Here is a 22438-nt window from a genome sequence, read left to right as displayed (position 1 = left end):
TAACAGCGTTCATAGACAAGGCAGCAAGCATTAGCTGTGCTGTAGAAAATGCTTGTTTTCCTCAGAGCCAAAGACTAATTAATAATTAAATACTCAGCATCCTCTCCTTGACTTGCAGGTATCCTGTGTCAGCTGAATCTTCATTAACTCTGTTTCACAGGAACAACTGTTTCACTACTGCAGAGAGATGACAGAAGTTTAGAAGTGTCATCCAGCAGCAGCAGATTTTGGCTACGCTCTCACTTTGATGTGCAACAGCAAAATCTTTTGGGTGATGTCCTGGCAGAAAGGGGAGGAAGGTAAGAAGCAGGAGTGCTGTATGAGCATAAATGCTAATGGGCATCCCTGCAGGGCCAGGAAGATGGGGTTTAAGAGCAGCTTCCTAAACTAGAATGCTGTTGCTGGGGGCTTTTTTACTCCCTCTATGCACCACTGCTTTAATTCCTTGGGTACAGTGACTATGGTGTAAGTGGGTGTTGCTGTAGGTAGTTGTGCTACACTGGTAGCTGTTCTGTGTGTGGTGGTGTTCTCATATATGCTAGGGAGAGAACAGCAAAACAGTGAAAACCCAGGGCTTCAGTTCAGGGTGATTTGAGCGTAGAGCTGGAAGTGAAGCCTCTGGCTACCTTCTGCCCCCACCAGTTTAATGAATTAAATGTCAAGAGCTGCCACCCAGGAGCCCCAATACCTTCTGCTTTTTCTCCTGCTCAAATGTGTACCCGCACACAAGATGCCAGCCCTGCACAACGAAGTGGGGGAGAGCTGGAAGCAAAGCTCTCAGAATAGCGGGTTTGGGTTGGCCCAGCCCCTGTCTCAGCCTCCCACAGGTATCTCGGCCAGATGGCGACCGTGTAGTCATCGCCCTAGTTCTGCTGGGCTGGATTGTGGATAAAAATAGAATGGCAAAGCAGCATTTCAGAGACCAGACCATGCAGAGTGAACGACTGAACAGTTCTTTATTTTTCAGTTAGATATGCAGTTACAAGTCCTGTAACAACTGCTACAAAAAAGCACATACAATACCCAGAGTTAAATTTAAAAGCAACTAGTCATTTTGCATGGAACAAACCAATTAGCTGAGCCTTTATGCTAGAAAAAGCTTCTGTAAATGAAGTAACTAAAAACAAAAGGGGGAATACTAAATGTGTGATTTTCTTCTAAAAAGTCTCATTAACATAAATAGTTAATGAATAAGCAAAATAGTACCCCATGGCAAACATGTCCTCCAGTTACAGAAAGCAAGAGTTAAAAATTATAGCTTTCTTAAAGCAGGGTTTGGGGTTTGTAAGTAAAAACAAAACAAAAAAAATACATTAGGCTCAAAATAACTTACGGAAAATCAAGATTTAATTGCAGTTAACTGTAGCTTCTTAAAAGTCAGTGAAACCTCCTGTTCCTTGATTATCACAGTGATTATAAAAAGATCATCCATTTTGTACTGTACAAAACACCAGGCTGCTGCAGTGTTTGCAGGAACATTTATGAAGTAGAACAATTTGAAGTAGGCTAGTTTTTAAAATAAAAGCACATTGTAAGTCCTCTTATAAACCCCCCTGCTGCTTAATTTGTAATTTAGTACCTCTTCCTAGATACTGTTTGCATTCTAACCAGCAGATAAAGTTCATGTGACAATTTTTTGCATGTAAAACATCACTGTACACAATTAGAAACAAAGTTTTTGAAGTTATAAAAATGGATACAACATTTTGCATTAAGTCCAACATCTGATTTCTCACTTTCCACCTGCTCAGGATGTACTTCCCAGCAGAGCTGCTGTGCAGAACTTCGATCATGCTATTGAGTTCACATGATACCAACTGACTTCTAGAATGCAGTTTCACCCACCATGATTACAACCAACAGCCATCATCATTACCTCATGCCTGCTTTACATTTTAAGGACCCATGCCTCCCTGCAGAAATAAACAAACTTACTTTGTGCAGGGAGCAACTGCCGGTCACCCCAACCAGAAACGATGACACAGCCCTTCAGAGCAGGAAAGCAACACGCTCCGGCCCTGCAGAATGCAGAGTGTGCCCCACACCTGTGCTTTAGGACAGAGGAGAGCTATAGGCACTAAAAGTAAAACAGGTCAAAGGAGAAAGGGAACAAACAGTGGCACAAAGGTCTGTCAACAAGCAGTCCTCCTCCCCCTTGAGGTGAGGCCAACTTTCAAAGAAATACAAGCAAAAACCGCTACTGAAATCCATATAAAAGCAATGTACCTGTTCAGAACACATTCTATGCGCTACAAATAAAGGAAATGAGACAAAATGAAGAAGGTGGAGGCGGTTTCTTGAATAGTTGGATTTTGAGAAGCCAAGTACTAAAAATGCCTCTTCTGTTTGTCAATGAATATTGTGTCCCCAGTTGTCCTTTCAGCCTCAGAACTTCTCCCTCTAACTACAGTAGTACTGCATCCTGTTAGTCCGTCGTCTTTTCCGTGACTGAAATTCTTCAAAGAAGTGCTGAATGTCTTCTCTTTTAACAACCTATTGCAAACAATGGGAAACTCAAGTTGTGGTACAATAACCCAATTAAGCAGCTTTTTTTTTTTTTTTTCTTAAATGCGTTCCATATGTAATGCACCAAGCATTTAAAAGTATTCTGAAGTCTGTGTGATACGGCTAGCAAACCAGCTTTCCTGCCTTACCCAAAGGAAATGATTAATGCCCAAATTCCATTATAGGAAAATACAGAGAATGAAACAAGCTACCCAATGCTAAGCACAGAGAGCAAAGCTCCTTGTGTTTTTAATAGGTCTAGCTACTTGCTTTTATGATCAGAACAATTAACACAAAGCAAGATTTGACACTCGCTTCAGACACAACACATGCAACTTAGAATGGCTGTTCAGTAAAGCTGGGGCTTAATACTGAGCAAATAAAATGCTTGTGTTGATTAATAATAGCAAGCAACTCCTCAAGGAAAACAAAATACAACACTGCCAATATTCCGTCAGTCTTTAAAGCCTGAATTTAATCTAAGAACAAAGATTAAGAGCTTTTTCCCCAAATGCTTTTCCTAGAACAACAAAAGTTTCATTGAAATTTGAAAACAGCTCCCAGCACTTTACAGACAGATTTCTGTAAGGTTCCTGTTTTTTCTCAGCACTGCCATTAAAGAAATACAATTTTTAAATTCCCATTGAATCAGGAATGTCTCATTTCTACAACAATTCCAAGAGACAGAAAAAATACAACAGTATTGTAATACCCAATACCCCTCAACAGTATTTTAGAACACTTTCTGGCAAGTTGTACAAATTCTGCAAGTTTCTGCTTACCGTTCCCTCATCTGCAAATCTCCTGAGATAGTCGGTCAGTTCTGTCTTTAAGTCGTTGTATTCTGAATGGGGAAGCAAAGGCAAGGGTAAGCACAGAAAAAAATACAGAGCTTTAGTTTAACATTGGCTCAAGAAGACAACCTGCTGCACTTCCTCTTGTCATTATTTAGATTTACTTCAGAGAAATCTAGATTTGAACTGGATTATAAAAAAAATAAAGCAAAAAGCAAAAGAAGTTTGGGTAAACAAGAGATGCCTAGTAATTTATCAGACCAGCCTGTGTGGTCTGAGCATTTGTCCAGCTAACCTTCAGAGAAACATACTGAAGTTCAGCGTGCTCTGCGGGACAGGTGTCAAGAAACAGCCTTCACCCCCAGCTTCACATCGACCAGCACTCCCCCAGAAAACAGGAGACGGCCACAGCAACAGGAAAAGGTATGAAATTTAAGACAGCTTAAGTTAATCTTTAAATATTTAAGTCAGAAGAAATTACCATTAATACCATACCTACAATGTTAAACAGGAGAAAAGTTCCAGCACCATCTAGGTAAAGTCCAGAGAGGACAAACTTCTCTGTAGTAATACTGACTGAGGTTTGCAACCTGTCAGTCTTTTACACACTGATTTCAAACTATTTTTGAAGTAAACTGCAAGACCTCGTTAGCTGTTCACTTAAAACACTAAGGCAGATCCTGAAAATCAGTATTTTTTATATTTACCACAGATGAGCTCTACTTGCTGAACTCTGTTCATGCTGTTCAGGGTGTCCATTAAAGGATCTCTCCTGTCTGTTTCTTGGTCACTGGTACCTTTGTTTTCATAAGCCAAGACAGTGTCATATTCATCTGTCAGGAACGGGACTTCAAGCTCTGAATACATTTTCTAGAAAACAATGCAAAATTTACTTTTAAATTACAAAACTTCTCAGATACAGATGCTCTCTCCCATTCCTTCTTTGCATTCAGTATCACAAATAACAACAATAAAAATAATTAAGTTTTGTCTCAAGCATTTCAGCCATTCCCCCATGATGTCTTCCAAAACAAGACTGGCTTTAAACAGCAAAGAAAATTTGAATGTTTAGAAGCTCCTTCACGCTGCATTAATTCCAAACAATCCAGTGTGTTTCTTTATGTCAGGTGGAGGGATTTTTTTAGGTGTTTATGTGCAAAGTAAGAACATTTTCACATATTTTTTATCTACAGGCTTTTCTTCCAAGGTTCTTTGGGAGCTCCTCCCTGCCTCCCCCGTTTCAGTGTTTACAATGAAGAGAAAATACATACCAAACAATCTGCACAAGTGCATAATTTGCTTCTCCAGTTTGATGGCCAAAAGGTGGCAGTATCTTTTTTTAAAAATTGCTTGCTCTGGAGTTCTTTCAGCTTGCAGGCTGGTTCTTCACTCTTGGTAACTATCTGAATTAAAAGGAGAGTGTTCAGTGCTCTACAGCTTCAAATAGCCACACTCCTTTCCAGCACGTCACGTCCTTACACAAGATTTTTTTTTTGTCTCAGATACAATTTCATTAAGCAACCTGTATTACTGTTCCATTCACAGAAGGATTCTGATGTGGTTTAGCAGTTTCCACTGGATGTATAATAAACTATTCCTTTAGAAACGCAGTTACAGTGCCTAACACCACAGTATTAGAACAAACTGTCACCTCTGTGTAAAGGCCCAGCGGCTGGTAGGACGGGGTGCAGGTACCCCAGCTGCAAGCAGCCATTGCACCCTTGTCCCACCTACTGCTCCAGGCACGTCCCATAGCCTGGGCTGTGCTCCACTGAGACCACGTTTCAAGTGTCCACAGCTGAGGAGGAACACAGACAGAAAGCATTTACCTCCTCACTGAACCTCTGGAGGTGGGTTTTGCCACTAGTACAAAGATGTACAGGACAGAAAAGGCAGGATTTTACCTCCGGACAAGCAGACCCAGAGCTAGTGGATGGTTCGTTGAACTGTTCCGTTTGCTTTTCCTCCTCCTTTACTTCTTGGTGTTCTGCTCCACTTTCTTTTTTTATTTCTTTCTTCTGTTCTTCACTTTCCTCAACATTCAGGACAATCCCTTCATCTTCAAGAGAGGTCGCTTTGGTCAACGCAGGAACTAGAAGATGCACACACAAGTGAAAATACCGTGCCAGAAAGTACAGGGTACCACAAACATTCCTTGTGCTGTACATTACAGCATTAAGAACACCTGGATTACCTCACACACTGCAGGATCCTGGATATATTCTACAGCTGTCCAAACACACAGACCTATGTATGAAAAGAACCACTTCCTTTTTCACCACACTCTTCTTCGCCTCTCATACTCATTCTAAACCACTCTTGCTTCACAAAATCTAAAGCCTAGGAGAGGGAAAACGGCATCACAATTTCAGATAGTTCTGTACTAATAAGCTTATCCCTCTTGACACTCCTTGTTCCCCATCTAATAGGTTCAGTAGCTGGCATGCACTTTTTGCTGACTGTGTCGGAGTCCTTCCTTTTCTCCAGACACAAGTTTAAAAAAAAAAAGAGCGAAACAAAGAAGCTCCACTTTTCTAAATATTTACAGACATCTTCAAGCTTTATATATGGTTTTGCACGAGAAAAAAAAAGCTCTTTATCTAAAGAACTGTGCATTAGTAACAATGCAGCGTACCAAGCACATCACTTTCTGAAGTGTTCAGACCCTCTGCTGCATATGCTCTTAATAAGCAGAATTTACAATTATGTAATTTCAGCTGAATCCTTCTTCAGCAGCACTGCTTTTACCCACAAAATCTTTTTGCTGATGATACTCATTTTAGTCAAAATAACTTAAATATGAAATAAATCCTACCAAGTAAAACTAGCAGTAGTCACGTCTATTAGTCCTAGGCACACACAAGTGTTTTTATCTCCCAGTAGCCTAGGGTGACTCAACAGGCAAGTGACGCATCTCAGTAAAACCAACTCGGTGACAGAACTATACTAACCACTTCCTTACGTAAAACAAGTCTATGTTGTAATGTCAAGTCACATGTGTTTGCTGTGACATAGCTAGTTACAAAGAAGGAAAACACAACAAACATGCCAGAAAACAACAACAAACCAACACTCTCCACTGTATTTCTCTCAGAACAAACAGAAACCCAGGTAAGCCAGCTTGCAGTCTTTAAAATTTCCATTGAAATTCCTGTCACGTGAGAGATGACCAGTTGCTACAAGCAACCTTGAGGAAAACAAGATCATACGAAGCCAGCTTTTTGCACTGGAATCAAGTCATCTGCCTGTCTGATCCCGCAAAGAGCACACACCAGAGACACCTGGTGTGACCGCAAACAGCACACATCCCGAGCAGAGCCCTAGCCCCACACAGACCAAGGTTTCACACATCCCTTTCAGGGCACTTTATCACTTGCTCTTTACTGCTCAGAGCCTCTTAGACTCAGCTGTTTTCCTTACTGTTTCCTTTAAGATACCTCTTCAGGTCTTTGATTCAACTTAGAGATTAAGTTCCTTGAGACAAGTATTAAATCCTTATCAGTCTAGGTGCTAGCACATCTTTGATTAAATAAATCAGTATGCACTAGGGAATTAAGATTTAGGAATCAGAAATGCCATTTTTTTTTTTTTTTTAAAACAGAACAGTTACTGCAGCCCTGCCTGTTCCACTGCTGTAGGTGATTGCCCAATATAACGAGCAGCATTTCTCCAACCACTTAAAGAGTATAATGTTGTTAATCAACCAACTATGAGAAACAAACTAATGAAACAGGGTCTCTGCTGAGTTAATTTTCTTACCTGCTAATTGCGGAGCATAGGCCCATAGGAAATGGCAGTGATTCATGCAGGCCTGGCATACCATTTCATGGAAGTCTCCACTCTCAGGGGGAATTGCACCAAGATGCTGTCAAAAGGAAACAAGGATGCAGCAGTTGAACGTTCACTGCAAATTAACAGATTCAATTCCAGCTTTAGACGAAGTAAAACATCATCGGCCACCGTATTTTCAACGCAAGCATGTAGTCCTGCTACCTTTCTGCAACAAATATCAGCGTAACAGACCAGAAAGAGTTGACCAAATGCCACGGGAAACAACAACAAAAAAAATCTGTCTTCACTTACACACCTTTGTTTAAGACTTTTATTCCTTGTATACATCCAGAAACCCCAGTTCTATCTTTATCTCATTCTGAAACATTACTCTTCTAAACATGGTCCTAAACGTAGCCTATTAAGATACTACCACACACTTTAGACACCTAAATAACTTCCTCATATGTAAAAGATCGTAAGCCTTCATATCATTCACATACTGGGATCGAGAAGAATTGGGTCCCAAACCTCTCTACAAACCAGTGAGAAACATTTAGGCAATTAAAAGCACTTACCTACTTTATTTTGAGAAAACTTTCTTACAAAGTTCACAGTACGCAGCATAATATTCTTAACATATACATTTATAAAAAAGAATCCCGTAGTGTATCTACAGAACCTATAATTGAAGCCAATCATCCTTTTTCCTTCTTTGATCCTGCAACTTCAAACACTTCACTTTCTAACAATTCACAATGGAATTTCACTCATGCCCTTGAAGGCACAAGAGGCTGAACCCTTAGTGCTCGTGCATTAAGTAGGACACTCACCAAAGTACTTTAGCTGCTTTTAAAAGATTTCCCTGAAGTTTGTAATCAGGAACCAACAGCGTAGTTTGTTCCTTGCTATTTAAAGTAGCTACAGTTTAAAAAGCATTCTTCTGAATGAAGAACTATTCAGACAGTGGATAATGATGTGTCTCAGCAAGAATCTTTTTCTCACTGATTTGAATGATTAGAATTTTCCAATTAAAATAATAACTTCTCTAACAAGAGTCTCCTTGTTCTACAGAAGGAGCCTTGAAATAGGTGGAACTCTTCCTAATTATTATTTTTTTTTTTTGACTGGAGTGAGCAGCAGTTCAAGATTAAAGATTTAATACTCCCCTGCATTAAATGAAAAAAAATACCCCAGAACATACATTATCATCTTTTGAGAACTACAGCACAACTCCCCAAGTAAAGATTACCATACAAACTTACCTGATGCTATTTTATTTCTATGCAAATGGCAATTCTGCTACTTATAGTTTCCTTACCCTTCCATGGAACCAGTCTTCACAAACTATGCACTGGATCATTTCATCTGGAATCTAGATGAATGGTCACGTTATTAGCATTGGTATCAACCTTCAGAATCCTTCACAAGCCTCAAACTATAGTGTTATGCGAAGCCTGCTCAAGTGAACTGCATTTCCCTCCTTGCCCACCCACAGTGAGCTGCCAATAATAAGCAGTTACTGCTTTCCTGAAGTCTGTTTGCTTCCCTCAAGTTCAACAGCACATGTAATTCGTCATGCTATCAAGACTATGGAAATTCCCAGTTATTATTACAGAACTAGTTTTCCCAGTAGAGCAAGACATTCTCACACCAAAGAGCTAACAGAAGTTACCACAGTATCGGTATCTTTTTTCCTGTGAACAGAAATGCAAAACAGCTAAGCAAAAGAAAGATAGTGAAATGCACAACATCACCGGGTTTATATAGGGCACGCCAGAAGCCTGCCTGAACTGTTTGTAAGACAGTACAGTAAAAACTGATTTGTTACAAATCAGTTACAGCATTTATAGCCACTCATAACACTTCTCAAGATAACGAGAAACACATCTTCTAAGGCAATTGTGTAATTTGACAAAGAACAGAGATGACTGTGGCAGCATTTTGTCCTAGCGATGGTTTGTCTTGTCTGTCTTTAAGGCATAAAAAAGTGCTACTATTTACAAACATGAGAAATTAATTATTCTAAACAGCACAGCACATTGAAAATTGACATGGAACAGAAGGTTCTTAAAGTGAGATCTTCCCGAAATGCAGCTCAAGGACCACCCTTTGCATGTTCTGCAAAAATACCATCCACATATTGTTACAACTAGATTTTGCATTTCTTACCTCATCATCAGGATCAGGATAAGGTCTTTTGCAAGTACAGTACAAGCCATAAAAGTTGTCATTGTACTTATTTCCTGAATTCACCTTGCCTTTTTCCTAGGAGGAAAGGAAAAAATTGTTTCAATATACAATGCAGTGAAAAAACAAAAGACAGAAAAAATGGAAATCTGGAAAAAAGAAAAAAAAAAAAAAAAAGAAAAATAAAGAAATCCTGTTCTGCTTTACTTCCCCAAAGCAATCATTATGCACATCAGCCCAGAAATCTAAACACAACGATATTACCCAGACACCTATGCCATACAGTAACCAGTAGGGCACAGAAGGAATACTGAAGTTCCAAAGGGAAGAGGAAGAACACACATTCCGTATTTGTAACAAATGTGTTAAAATCTGTGGTGTTCTTGTGCTACTACTCATCTAAAACTGTTATTTTAAGAGTTTTGATCACCAATCGTGTGTGCCTGCTGCCACTGCAGCAGTATCTGTAGATTTCCCATGCACCTTTCCCCTCCAAGTTTTTTTTTTAATATCCACACTATAATCCAAACCCAACTTTGTTTAATCCTACCACTGAGTTTACACTGATTTCTTGTCACACAAGCCTCCCTCTATGCCAAAGGACGATCCAAATTACAAAACAAGCAACTGAACCCCAACTGCAGGTAATCCCCTTCCTAAAAGCAGCTAACACAGCTGCAGCCAGGGGACTTCAGAACTGTCCGTAGTTGCAGCCTGAGGCCACGTGCAGAAGGGTATGCATCTTTCTCTCGCTGCTTTGCAAACAGACCATCAGCTGCTTAATGAGCACAAACTGCCCAGCCAGGATGAGAGCACAAGGGCCTAACCGAGTGAAAAAACTGCCCGTTGGGTGACAACCCATAGAATTTATGCTACAAAGAAGCTGAAGGGAAAGGAACCATCCTTTTGATGGCAGCACGGTGTTAAGATTCCATAAAACAACTGCAAAAACTGCACCCTGAAAGTCCTTTGAAGCCAGCTTAAAGCTGTTGGGACTCATTACCACCGGCACCACACGCTTCTGGCACTACACTGGCCACGGACAACGAGCTGCTACAGTCACGGACGATGAGGCCCCAACAGCCCCACTCCTCTGCTCACACAGCAGGGTTCAGCCCTTTGGTCCCTCAACTGTTTCACCTCTTGCCGCAATATTCCCACCTCATTTAACTCGCTGGGAAAAACAGCAGCACCACGTGAGCTGGCACTTGCTGCAGCAAGCCACCAGCCTCCTGAGACTCTTCCGAGTTACTTTAATTCTGCATGCAGGAAGCCAAGGCCTCGACTCACCGGGAGCAACTTGCACTGCAAATTCTTGAACTTGCTGTTTCCACAGTCACAGCGGAAGTTCCTGGGAAGGAGAACAGAGCATTTCAGAGGTCGGATTCGGCGACAACACCTTATCTTTTGTGCACACAACAACCCCCAGCAGCTGTTTAGCAGCCATAAGAGCACTCTTGCAGCCCGCCCAGGCAGCAGGGCCAGCTGAATATCTGCACAGCCTCGCCACCCCCCCAGCAGCACACCCAAAGGCCAGGCCGGCCAAGACAAGCCCCTCACCTCCTCCTCCTCCCTGGGCCACCCCTGAGCACCCATTCCCTGGGGCCAGGTGCTGAGGGGCGTCAGGGGCCCCCCTGCCCCGTACCTCTTGGTGTAGAGCTCGAAGAGGCGGTGCGAGCCATGGCACTCGTAGCTGCACGCCAGGCAGATGCCGGCCGGCTCTGCCCCGGGTGGCGTGCAGGTGCTGCAGGCGTACAGAGCTTGTCGCTTCACCGCGCCCTGCGGGGAGAGACCGGGGTTGGAGGGGCTGGGGGCTATGGGGCGTGGGCTCGGGGCGTTACGGGGTGTTATGAATCACAGAATTTGCAGGGACCTCACAGAGCACCCAGTTCTGAGCCCCCGCCAGGGGCAGGGACACCTCCCACCGGGTCGGGCTGCTCAGGGCCCCCTCCAGCCCGGTCCTGCACAGCTCGGGGATGGACGGGGCACACGCAGCTTCACGGGGGGCGTCACGGGGGGCGCTGAGGTGATGCGGAGGGGGGTCGGGGCGTTATGGGGGGTTGCTAGGGGGTTATGGGGGGGGTCGGGTGCTTGTTAGGGGGTTACGGAGGTGTTGGGGGTACTGCCGGTGGGTGTGGTGTTACGGGGTGCTATGGCTGGGTCTGGGTGTTAGGGAGGATGGGGCGTTATGGGGGGTTTGGGGCGTTGTGAGGGGTCGGGGTGCCATGAGGGGACGCTATGAGGGGGCGTTATGGGGGTGCCGTTATGGGGGTGCCGTTATGGGGGTGCCATGGGGTGCGCGGGGCCGGCCCCACCTGGGCGTAGCTGCACCGCTCGTGGTCGCTGCCGCCCAGCACGGCCCGCGCCTCCTTCTCCAGCTCCTCGTTCTCGGCCAGCACCTCCGCCAGGGACACCACGGGCTCCTCCGCCGCCGCCGCCCCGGCCCCGGCCCCGCCGCCCGCCCCGCTCCCCGCGCCCTCCGCCGCCGCCGCCATCGCGGGGCCGCGAGCCCGAGGCGGGAAGCGCGCGCGCGGAGGGGCGGGGCGAGGCGGGGCGGGGCGGGGCGCGGGACCACGTGACCCGCGCGCGGCAGGGCGGAGCGGCGGGAAAGCGGCGGCGAGCGCGGGCGGCGCGGGCGGGCGGGGCTCGGGGCGCGGCGGCGGCGCGGATTGGCCGGCGGGGCCGCCCGTCGGCGGCTCGGCGGCGCGATGGAGCTGGTGGCCGAGCTGCGGCGCGGCGGGGAGGCGCGCTCCGTGCGCGTGCGGTGCCCGGCGGCGGAGGAGGGGCCGGGCGGGCGGCTGCGCGCGCTGCGCCTGGGGCTGGGCGAGCTGCAGGAGCGCCTCGCGCAGCTGCTGGCGCCGCTCGAGCGCCCGGAGGCGGGAACCGGCGGTGAGGCGCGGGGGGGGGGAGGGGGAAGGGGGGGGGGGAGCGGCGGCACCGGCACCCGCAGGGCCCTCACGCGGCCTGTGCGCGGCTCCCGGCAGGCGGCGCCGAGGAGGACGAGGAGGAGGAGGAGGAGGAGGAGGATGAAGAGCAGCAGCAGGACGGCGCGGAGGGGAGCGGCGTGCCCGAGGACCCCCCGCCGAAGAGGACGAGGGTGCAGCGGCCCTGAGTTGAGTGAGGCGGCCGGTGGGGGCTCCGCCCCTGCGGAGCTCGGCGGCGCCTCGAAATGACAATAAAAGGAGAAAAATTTAAAAAAAAAAAAAGGGTTTGTGAGGTGCTTTGTGAAAGCCCGGCGGGGCAGCGGGCTGCGGCTGGGTCCCGGGGGGGCGCGTCCCACAGGCAGCCCCCCCGGTCCTGCCTCACCTCACCCCGCCCCGCCCGGCCGGGACACGGGGGGCTGGGGGCAGCCGGACCGGGCGGTCTCGGAGGGCTCAACCGGCCCTGATGGCTCTTTGAAAGTAAGTGATTCTTTCTACAAGCACAAGCTTGCCTGCATTTATCTGAAGCAGTGCAAGAAGTTGATAAAGAAGCCCAGCAAACATACTAGCACCGAAGGAAGTGCTTTATCAAACGGCTCTGTACGAACAGCCGGACTGATAAACGTGTCAGAAGGGCTGCTTCGTGTGAGCAGTGCTCGTGGCATCGTGAAGCTGCTGCAGCTGTGAAGCCTGTTACAGAACCGAGAGCAGCGCTTCTCCTCCAGGCCACAGTCCAAACTGCTCCACCAGCGGTGAGGGCTGTGGAGTCACTGTAAAGCAACACGTCAGACTTAAACTGGTACTCTCTGTATGAATAGTCCACTGGCAAATCATGGGTTGAAAACCCCTGGTGTGAAGCAGCAAACCCTAACTCTCCTAGGGTAGAAACAAATGTAGCTGACGCACCAGTAACAAGGTAACTGTTTTTAGCCACCAGCATGAACAGGTAATAAAATGCTGCACCTGGGCTCCAGAAGAGATTGATGAGCACTGGGTCAAGAATAGCCTTCAAAAAATCATTTCTAGTCCTTATTGTGGCCACAAAACTCTTAAAGAACAAAAGGGGTACTGAAGCTTTGCTGGAATTTAGGTAATTCTAAGCTAGAGGCTTACCTCTGGTAAGTGCCATAAACCTGGAGCAGGGAACTGACTTTTCTGAGCTGCTCCAAGGTAACAAGGTAACAGCATGGAGAGCTTAGGTGGGACATTTTACTTGTCAAAAGCAAGCCTACTGCACACAGACCAGGATCTCAGTGTATGACAGTCTGTTACAGCTTTGGAAAACTGAATTTGCTGGTTCAAACAACTGAGGCTTGATGTTAACCTCAGTTCAGCCTACAGAACAAGTACCGTGTTTTTACAAAAAAAAAAAAAAAAAGCTTAAAACCTTTAAGTGTGATACTTACTAGGCACCGACTGGAAGTAGTGCCATCATGCCTGGCAACCATGCCAGGTGCAAGGCTTCCCCAGTTCCCAGCAGACATTCCCTCCCGTTGCTTTCAGTACAAGGACTCGAACGGAACGTTATCCCCCAGCGCATCCCAGGTAATTCCCACTCCTTCTGCCTTAAAAGTTACCTTACACGCACGCTGCTCCAGAAATCAGATTCTTTCTGAAACAGAGTGATCCGGTGGTGAGCACACACTGATCGTGCATCTTGATGTGTGCTAACTGTGCTAGCAGCATGAAGAGCCGAGCAATAAAGAGCCTTTCTGTGGCTGCAGCATGCTCTTTCTTTCCAGAACAGGCCGATACTGCAGGGCTAGCTTGAAGGAGAGCCAGAGATGAGTTGGCTCTTACAAATTAACTGATGGTTACTGGACTGCTTTCGTTCATTAAGTCGTGTTCAAACAAGCTTATCATCCAGGACTGGTACATAAAATATATTTTTTTAACTACTAGAATAATAAACAAGCTGAACCACTAAACCACCAGAGAGCATTCTTTTAAGACAACAATGGACAAGGCAAGAGAAAATTAAAGGGCAGTTAATAGCACATACGCTGCACAAGCTGGAGTTTGGTTCCAAGGGTAACTTAATCCTCATATTTTTAGCTAAACCAAAAAGCTTGCAGCTGTACTTTGCTGCCAGAAGAAACATGCTTCATAAGAATCACATTTTATTGCAGCTTACTGATGGCCAAATTCGAAGGGCTGCAGCCTTCACTTCGGCTCTTCATTGGACCTGCTCTCCCACAGGAAGGGAAGAACTGGCTCGGCAGTACTTACAAAACGTGGCAGAGATTCTCCTGAGGTGGGCAGGTACCACCAGGCGAAGGTACAGCAGTTAATGAAACTGATGCTCCAGACTGCCCAAAAGTAACACTCCAGCAGCCTGACAAAGCTTGATCTTGTGACACAGCCAAAAAAAAAAAAAAAAAAAGCCACAGGGTAAGCGACACAGAGATAAATGTTAATAAACCTTGTTACAGCTACTCACTTTCTTGGCAGGGAAAAAAGAAAAAGCTCCAAATGACTGCTAAGCTAGTAAAGGTTAATTCTTTTTCTCAGAACTTCATCACTGCCTCTATTTTGACAGCTTCTGCTTTAGAAAGCTGTTTCAGTCTGAGGTAAATCATTTTAAGTTAAAAGAGTATGAGTAAAAATAGCTTTTCCACCTCTAAGCGGCAGTTGTAGCAATTCATCTTCTCTGTCTACTTGGAGAAAAGATTGGTATGAGCAAGTTCTGGTGTGAGCTCGTCTCACATCTTTCAGTAATTCCATCGCTGTAGAAATGGATGTTATTGTCATTTGCAATCAAGAACTAATTGAAAAGTACTGCAGTCTTCTAAAAAAGGTTGTAAAACTGAGCTCAATTAGCCCAAAAGCTTTTACATTACGTCAACTTGTGTTGCAAGCAATGATCCACAACTGAGAATTAGCTTTGACACTACCTAAAAATCTTCACAGTAATCAAAGTAATTTCACTACCTGTTGTACAAGTAAAAAGCAATAGTTATTTTTTCTTTGTTTACTCTCTTGGTGATGCTTCACCTGTTTATTATGTTCCACTGGTGCCAAAAATGCTGGCAAAAATGCTTTTCTCTTCTAGTCCTGTCGTGCAGTATTCCCACATGCTGCTTAAATAGTTTATTTCTTTCCATTGCTGCTTCCCACCTCAGGCTCAAATCCTTACACACACAGCATTGGCCTGAACTAGTTCGTGCATCTCTCTGTAGTTAGGTGTAAAGCTCACGCTTTTAGACAGCTTTAATCTAAAGCCAGGTTTCTGATGGAGAAGTCTGCAAACATGAGCCACCGTTCCGCAAGCCACCGCTGCGCCCAGCACGTGCTCCACATCCCGCCTTGGCTCATCGCATCAGATGTGCTGATGAATTTGCTAAACGCCATATGGTTGCACAACACTAGCTCAGACAGTTCTCCCTATCGCTTTCTATTTTCAGTGCTTCCTCTTACGATGTTCTTCTTTTAATAGACACATCATAGCAACTTCTCAGTTAAAAAACTACAGCAAGTTAAAAAAAAAAAAGTCTAGACAGGCATCTCCCTGTTACACTGAGGTAGAGAAATGGTGAAGGGATTCAGTTTCATCTATCTATCCACAAAAATTCAGGCTACAGCCAAGCAATTGGGACGTGGAGAATAAAAAGACAACGAAAGTGATCAAACACGCACGGAGGGAAGGACAGGAGAACAATAAGCTATGGCAGCTGACTGCCAGCACTGCTTTCTAACAGCAAACGTACACAAGAAAATGCCGTTCATATATATCTGCATTGACAGACTTCTGTTTATAAACATTGAAAAGTTTTTATTTTATAGATAAATAAGATGATGATTTTTAGAGTTAAGAAACAACACAACTTAAAAGCTCTGACTCCAAAAGATACTAGAAGTCAGAGTTTATACTTTATTCTTACTCCAGCATATTAGGATGGCAGCTTCCTCCTTTTCATATTGCACTTAGAACTTAAAACCTTCTTGTAAAGGCTACATTGTGTTTTCGGGTCCTAGCACCAATGCTGGCATTTGAAACCACAGCCTGGAAATATCTCCAAATGCAAACAGAAAGTTTAAGGTGTTGTAACTACCATGCTTGAACGTAACAACACTGAAAATAGTGTTCTTTCCACAGCTGGAGAAAGCCGATAGGCTCCAGGATTCCCTTACAGTAGTCAGAAGCGGATGATTCGGTACTGACAATCACGTACAATCAAAACGGTAACTGAGAAGTTTAGCTCATAATGTTTAGGGCCTGCTACTTTCCAAGTCCGCATTTTGCACTATTTTCACATTCAGGTTACTCCCACATTGGCTCAAAAACTTAGTTATACTATGAAACAAAAAAGGAGAAAAGAAAGAACAAATTTGACATTATTCAAAATACATGATCCGGTAGTTAGGATTAAATGATATACCAAAATAGCACTGGAAAACGGGCTGAAACCAGGATAAGAAATGTCAGCGGAATTTCAGAATGACTGAGGAAAAACTGTATTCACTGCAGGAAGGAGAATGTATCTTACTCAAATTTCTGGAAGAAACATGGTATCTGTCTTACAACAGGCTTAGAGCATCCCCCAACCCATTACCAGTTCACTTTTCCAAATTTGAAGTTTTGTTAATTCATCAGCACTAAGTTTTGTTAATTCATCAGCACTCACAGAGCATGTTTTTACATGTCTGGAGTGGAAATTTGAATGACAGTAAACTCCAATCGCTTTTTATCAAAGCAGATTCCTATAGGTAGGAGAAGGCAACGCTTAAGAACCACATTTTGTGCATGCTACAGCCCAATGCCAGCACAAGCTGCTTTTGACATCATAGGGAAAAAGCGTAAAGCACCAGCCTCCAGGCCTGTGCCACTCCTCACTGCCTGCCTGCTACAGCATGGTATTCTGGTCACTGGGGGAAAAAAAAAAAAAAAAAAGTATGATGCCACAGACAAAAAGTACCCTTTTCTCTTTAAAGATTTGCACATACTTTATTCTTTGCTTCCTGTATTTCCTAAATTCATTTTTTAAAAATTCCTTAAAAACCAGCACTGATGTAGATATGGATTACTTAAAAGAAAAAGCAAAGAATTGTGCTAAGTGCAACTTTTATAATCAAGTTTGATTTTTTGTCCTTTTACATTTATCACAAAAGAAGCATCTGTTCATTGATTTTACTCCAAGGGAAAACAAAAGAAGTCATTATTTTTTTTTTTTGCACAGGAGTAAAGTTATGGACCAGAAACTTATTTCCCCACAGAACATTTCAGATGGAGTGTAGCAATTTTGCATCATTAAGGCAAAATGAGGAATATTTCCATCAAGTGTCACACAGGGCTCTCCCACTCAAGTCACTTGGATATACCCATACTTTAAAAAACTTGTGTAATTATTTTTTTAAATAGAAAACAGTCACTGTTCATTGCTTAACAGTTTGAAAGAAAAGGCTCTTTGCAGCCTTCACTCAGAACTTCAGTCTCGTGATTAGATCAGGCGTATGCAATTGCTTCAAAACGGCTACGGAAACTAGAAATTAAGTGTCAATCAGCTGTAATCTACTGATCTGATTAGAGGCCTTCACAAATGTTTGATGACGATTGCAAATAACAGCCAAGCAGATAGGAATGATGCAATAGCCAACAGTTTTGGGGTCAGCTCTCGTACAGGAATAGAGGAACAAGAACATCTGTAAATATGGTATTAAAAAGATTATAGTCCACAGCCAAAAAGGCAAGGATAGCAGTCGTACTTTTAAGGAGTGCGTCCATGTGGTTCCTTCCTGTGGTTCCTTGGGATGTTGCTGAATGTGCTCCAGTGCTAGTTTGTTGTAAGTCTCATTGATTTCAAAGACATAATAAAAAGCTGCAGCACTTGCTAGCAAGTACAACCCCACACCAATCCATCCCATCCTCTGGCGGAAGTTCATCATTCTCCATGCTCTGCACCTGTAGCAAAACGAGAAGTACATTTTCAGTACAGTGTGGAGAAGGGGGACATAGGTGATGCTTGATTTTCATACGGTAACTTTTATAACTTTCCCAACACACCAGTGGAAAAAAAAAAAAAAAAAACAACAACAACAAAAAAAATGTGCACACATTTCTAAATAGCTGAGTTTAGCGCCTGCTAGGTAATAAGTTCTGCCAGGCTAAAGTCAAGTACTGAGTTAACAGAACAGAAGTTGTGAATCGGCTAAGTTATTCATCCAACCTGCTACCAGTGATTCTAGACACTGAGTGAGACTATACGAGACTTTCCATAAATTCAGAATTTCTGTACAGCTCTTTTGTGTCCAAAACAAACATGCTGCCAGCCAGTTAGTAACACGAGTGTCATTACTCGTTTGCAGTGCACCAGCATCCAGTTTAATTAAACTTTAGCTGAGTGCCCATCAAGGAACCCTATAAAAAAAGATGTTTTAAATTTACACATGAGAAGATACATACTAAAGCTGTGTACTTGTACCCATTTGCACACATGAGGATATGCGCTACAGGATGTTACATGTAACTTAATGTATTTCTGCTCTACCTGTGGAAACAGTTGCACTACGCCTTCTGGAGGAAAGGAGGAGAACCTGGGTATTAGTAACAGACTCCTTGCAGAACAAACCAGACACCCATCAACTGACACCCCCCCCACACACACACACACAAAAGCACAGTAATTGAAGCTACACACACACACCGCTGCGCTCAACCTTTAGCTGCTTTAAGATCGCTGGCTGTATGGGTCTAAGTGACTTGAAGCCTTCTTGAAACAAGCCACAAACACACTAGCCAAAGCACCTTCACTAATTGCAAAATTGTTGCTTTCCCTCAAGATGATCCCTGGGCAGGGCAGAGCGAGCCACCGCTCCACTGCAGCTGCTCAGAGCTCTACCAGGCACAGTTATGCAGCCATAGACCATCAGAGCCTTTCCTAAGAATTTTGGAGAGGATTAAAGTCAATTTTTGGAGAACTGTTCTAAACAAAATATATCACGAGCTAGTTAGTAGTTCTAAATACACTAGACAGTGTGCACACAGAACTGTAACTATTAACAGAATTACGCTAGAGTTTAGCGCCACTGACACCAAAGCCATTGCATCTTTTTGGATCCCCCTTCCCAAGGCCAAATTAATCTTTCTGGGCACCATTCCCCAAAGACTTTCTGACTTTCCACATCTGAAGGACGTTCTCAGCCCTGACCCGGCAGGATCTGACCAGGCAGCACTGGGGAAGCTGCTCCGGCCCTCGCGCTGCCATGCTTCAGGTGGCTGACACAGTCAAACGTGCAGGGAAACGCCACAGAAATCTGTTAGCTTTGAGGCATATTTGTTTAGCTTGTACTTCTATATAAGTTAACAGTATGTCAGCTTTGTAATACGCTGAGTTTATACGTTTAGTTAGATGACATAGCTGTTTGGGTAAGTTTTTCCCCAGCGGACTCTTAAGCTCCAGAGTCCACATTTACCCCACAGCTAAGCCATGAGGCGTTTTTTCCCAGAAGTTAGACGTATTTGAGAAGGCTGCCAGCACTTCACACTAAAAGGAAAAAAAAAAAAAAAAAAAAAAAAAAAAAAAGCTTCCCAGGGATTGCACCGAGTCAAAGCCCACACACCGTTAAAATCGCAACAAAGTGAAGCAGCGGAACGTGAGGGGATTCCTGCCGGTACCGGGGGGGCAGCGCTGGCCCCGGGGCACCCCGCGCGGGACGGGCCCGCTCTGCCCGCTCCCCACCTCCCTCCGGGGCCGGCTCCTACTTCAGCTCCCCGAGCCCCCCGGGGGGCTCCCCCCGTGCCCTCACCTTCCTCCAGCGGAGAAGCAGGGAGCGGGAGGGCGGCGGCGGGCGGCCCGCTCCCCTCAGCCCGCGCCGCCGCACCGGGGGGCGGAGGCTCCCGCCCAGCCGCGCCGCCGCTGCCGGCCCGCTGCCATCGCCGCCCGGCCGGCCCGGAACCCCGCCGCTTCCGGCATCGGGACAACCACTGCCGGGGCGCGCCCGGCCGCATCCGAGGCGGGGCGAGGCGAGGAGAGGCGCGGCGCGGCGCGGCGGGGCGGGCGCTGGCCGGGCGGCGCGTTGGCCGGCCGCCATCTTCGCTCGGGCCCGCGCCCCGCCGCGCCGGTGGGGGCCTCGCCCAAAATGGCGGCCGGGCCGCCGGTACCGCGCCGGGAGGGGGCCGCTCGGCGGGGGGAGAGCCCCAGCGGCAGAAAGTAGCGGAAAATGGTGGTGGGGGGCACTGTGTTGTGGAACAGCCCCTCCGGTGACAACGTAGTGTGCAGCAGCAGGTGTTTATACATAAATGCCTACTGCTTGCACGTTGCTACTGAATGAAATCATTAGGGAAAAAAAAATCCACAGGAAAAAAAAAAAAAACATAAGCCAGAAAGGCTTATAAATACCTTCTCTGGAGATATTAAAGGCCCACCTGGACGCCTACCTGGACAGCCTGCTCTAAGGAACCTGCTTTGGCAGGGGGGTTGGACCCGGTGATCCCTCGAGGTCCCTTCCAACCCCTACAATTCTGTGATTCCGTGATTAAATTGACCAAAAAATGTGTGTTGTCACCTCCATGTGGTTCACCAATTTGCATCCCAGTCTTGCTTAGAAAGTGTGCAGGATGTGTTTCAACATCTGTCTGAATTCAGTCCTGGTTAACAGGTTTCCTGTGCTAGTTAGAACAATTCAGGAATTGCATGGCATTGCATGTAAAATGTAAGCTTTTTTCTTAAATTGTTAGCATACCAGAGTCATAAATAAACTGCTGTTTCCTAATTCTACTTATGCTCCTTTCTGAATGCTTCCTAATACTACTTATGCTTCTTTTTATGCAACTTACTCTTCTTTCTGAACTGCTCCATACATTGAATTTACTGTGAGTGAAATAGTTTCAAATCCATTTCGTTTGTCAGCGCCTTGACTAATGCTCAGTTTGTGTTGGAAGTGTCTGGCTCGTTGGCAATCAGCATCAAATTCTGCTCTCTAGTTGGTGATCCAAATCATTAAAAAGGAAATATGGAAAGATGAGAAGATAAAAGTGATGTTATAGAGAAACAGCATGGCCACAATTCACACACACCCAGCTATAATTAAAAAGAAGAATAACAGAAAATTTTAAAAGGGGCATCGAATGCAAGATATTAAAGCAATGACTTATGGGGGGGGGAGAGGGGGTAAATATATATACCTAGTATTTTCTGCCATTTTTCTTGGGGGATGTAGTAGGTTTTGTTTTTTTTTTGTTTTTTGTTTTTTTTTTAAGACAGTATATAAAGCTTCTGCAAAATCAGTTTTAGGATGGCTTGTGCTATTATGCTCGATGTTCCAATGAAAAATATGTTAGAAAGTAGTGTTTTGGATTATATCCCAGATATCTGAGGACTAAGTGTATGGTGCTGCAGTTGTCATTGGAAAAAAATGACGCTGTGGAGAAGTACCCACAACTAAAGGCTCAAAGTCCATCTCCTCGGTCACTTTGAGGACCACTAGATGGTGCTCAATACCAAAGACAAAGCCAACCTTGCACTGGCCAGGAGTCACCAGCCCGACTCCCGATTCAGGAAAGATTTTGTGCTTAACCTCAGTTGAATTATCTTTCGTGAAGTTTAAATGAACTGTTAGTGTAGTTCTAATGAATGGTGTTTTAGATACGAGTAACCACACAGAGTTGGGATGTTGTTCAACATTAAATGCCCTTCTTACTTGTATTTATTTCTTTCTTACCTGCCTGCAGGTACGAAAATCTCAGGTGATCCAGAAGTAAATAGAGTTTTCCTGCTGGTTGCTTTATACCTGACTGGCCTTCTAATCAAGCACGGCTTTCTTGCATCATCTTATATTGGTGTTAGAGTGATGGGTAGTGATGGGAAATTGAATAGCTGCTGCATAGAGCCCATTTCCTTAAAAATGCTGACCTAGTTGTTAAAAAGGAAGGTTTCAGTGAGAACAAATATGTGACTGTGTGATTGGCTTGGCAATGCTGAGCATAAAGCCCACAGTTGCACTTAAGATTCTGATGAAAAAGGATTGAAATCTATGGTTTATTCATACTTAAAAAGTCTGTCTTCTGAATGGTTAGAATTGGAAAGGGAAGATGACTTAGGATTTAATGTGCTTCATTTATTGGTCTTTTCTTCTGTATTAATCATAGGCCTGAAATTATGGCTTTGAAGAGAAAGATTTAAAGAATTTGGGAATCTGCCACAGCAAAAGCAAGCTGCTTTTGAAAGTAGAGGTGTAGCATCAGAGAGAGTGATTTGTACTATCTTTGGGCTAGACTTCAATTTGTGTGAACTCAGCATTATGCTTAACCCTTAACACAGT

General features: G+C 44.8%; 2 protein-coding genes and 1 long non-coding RNA gene across 4 annotated transcripts; 1 reads left to right on the top strand and 2 right to left on the bottom strand.

Moving 5' to 3' along the window:
• Positions 1–937: 937 nt before the first annotated feature.
• Positions 938–11779, bottom strand: UBR7 (ubiquitin protein ligase E3 component n-recognin 7). Its single transcript, XM_084522254.1, has 11 exons — positions 11576–11779; positions 10906–11039; positions 10551–10611; positions 9243–9338; positions 8392–8445; positions 7059–7164; positions 5204–5391; positions 4571–4702; positions 4007–4169; positions 3288–3349; positions 938–2493 (listed from the first exon to the last, which is right to left on the bottom strand). Exons 1-11 carry the CDS (start codon positions 11753–11755, stop codon positions 2401–2403), a joined length of 1269 nt encoding a protein of 422 aa, XP_084378380.1. The 5' UTR covers positions 11756–11779; the 3' UTR covers positions 938–2400.
• A 230-nt stretch (positions 11780–12009) lies between these two features.
• Positions 12010–12466, top strand: LOC311438141. Its single transcript, XR_014693943.1, has 2 exons — positions 12010–12149; positions 12245–12466. It is a non-coding gene; the product is annotated as an uncharacterized lncRNA (long non-coding RNA).
• Positions 12467–16006: 3540 nt separating this feature from the next.
• On the bottom strand, positions 16007–20147 carry LYSET (lysosomal enzyme trafficking factor). Of its 2 annotated transcripts, XM_084519959.1 has the most exons (3): positions 19925–20147; positions 18651–18692; positions 16007–18080 (listed from the first exon to the last, which is right to left on the bottom strand). In XM_084519959.1, exon 3 carries the CDS (start codon positions 18062–18064, stop codon positions 17669–17671), a length of 396 nt encoding a protein of 131 aa, XP_084376085.1. In that variant the 5' UTR covers positions 18065–18080; positions 18651–18692; positions 19925–20147; the 3' UTR covers positions 16007–17668. The 2 variants fall into 2 exon arrangements, with proteins under 2 accessions (XP_084376085.1, XP_084376084.1); XM_084519958.1 differs by lacking the exon at positions 18651–18692 and having other exon boundaries at positions 19925–20142.
• Between the last annotated feature and the right edge of the window lie 2291 nt (positions 20148–22438).

Source organism: Aythya ferina (genome assembly GCF_964211825.1).
Source record: "Aythya ferina genome assembly, chromosome: 5".
Taxonomy (NCBI): Eukaryota; Metazoa; Chordata; class Aves; order Anseriformes; family Anatidae; genus Aythya; species Aythya ferina.
This window is presented reverse-complemented; position numbering and strand designations above follow the sequence as displayed.

Excerpts from the sequence above, each read along its gene's own strand:
- LYSET (XM_084519959.1), bottom strand. The coding sequence starts at position 18,064 with ATGATGAACTTCCGCCAGAGGATGGGATGGATTGGTGTGGGGTTGTAC.
- UBR7 (XM_084522254.1), bottom strand. The coding sequence starts at position 11,755 with ATGGCGGCGGCGGCGGAGGGCGCGGGGAGCGGGGCGGGCGGCGGGGCC. Across the intron at positions 9,339-10,550 it reads TGCAGTGCAAGTTGCTCCCG|GAAAAAGGCAAGGTGAATTC; the intron begins GTGAGTCGAGGC and ends CTTTCCTCCTAG. Across the intron at positions 7,165-8,391 it reads AAGACTGGTTCCATGGAAGG|CATCTTGGTGCAATTCCCCC; the intron begins GTAAGGAAACTA and ends TCCTTTTGACAG.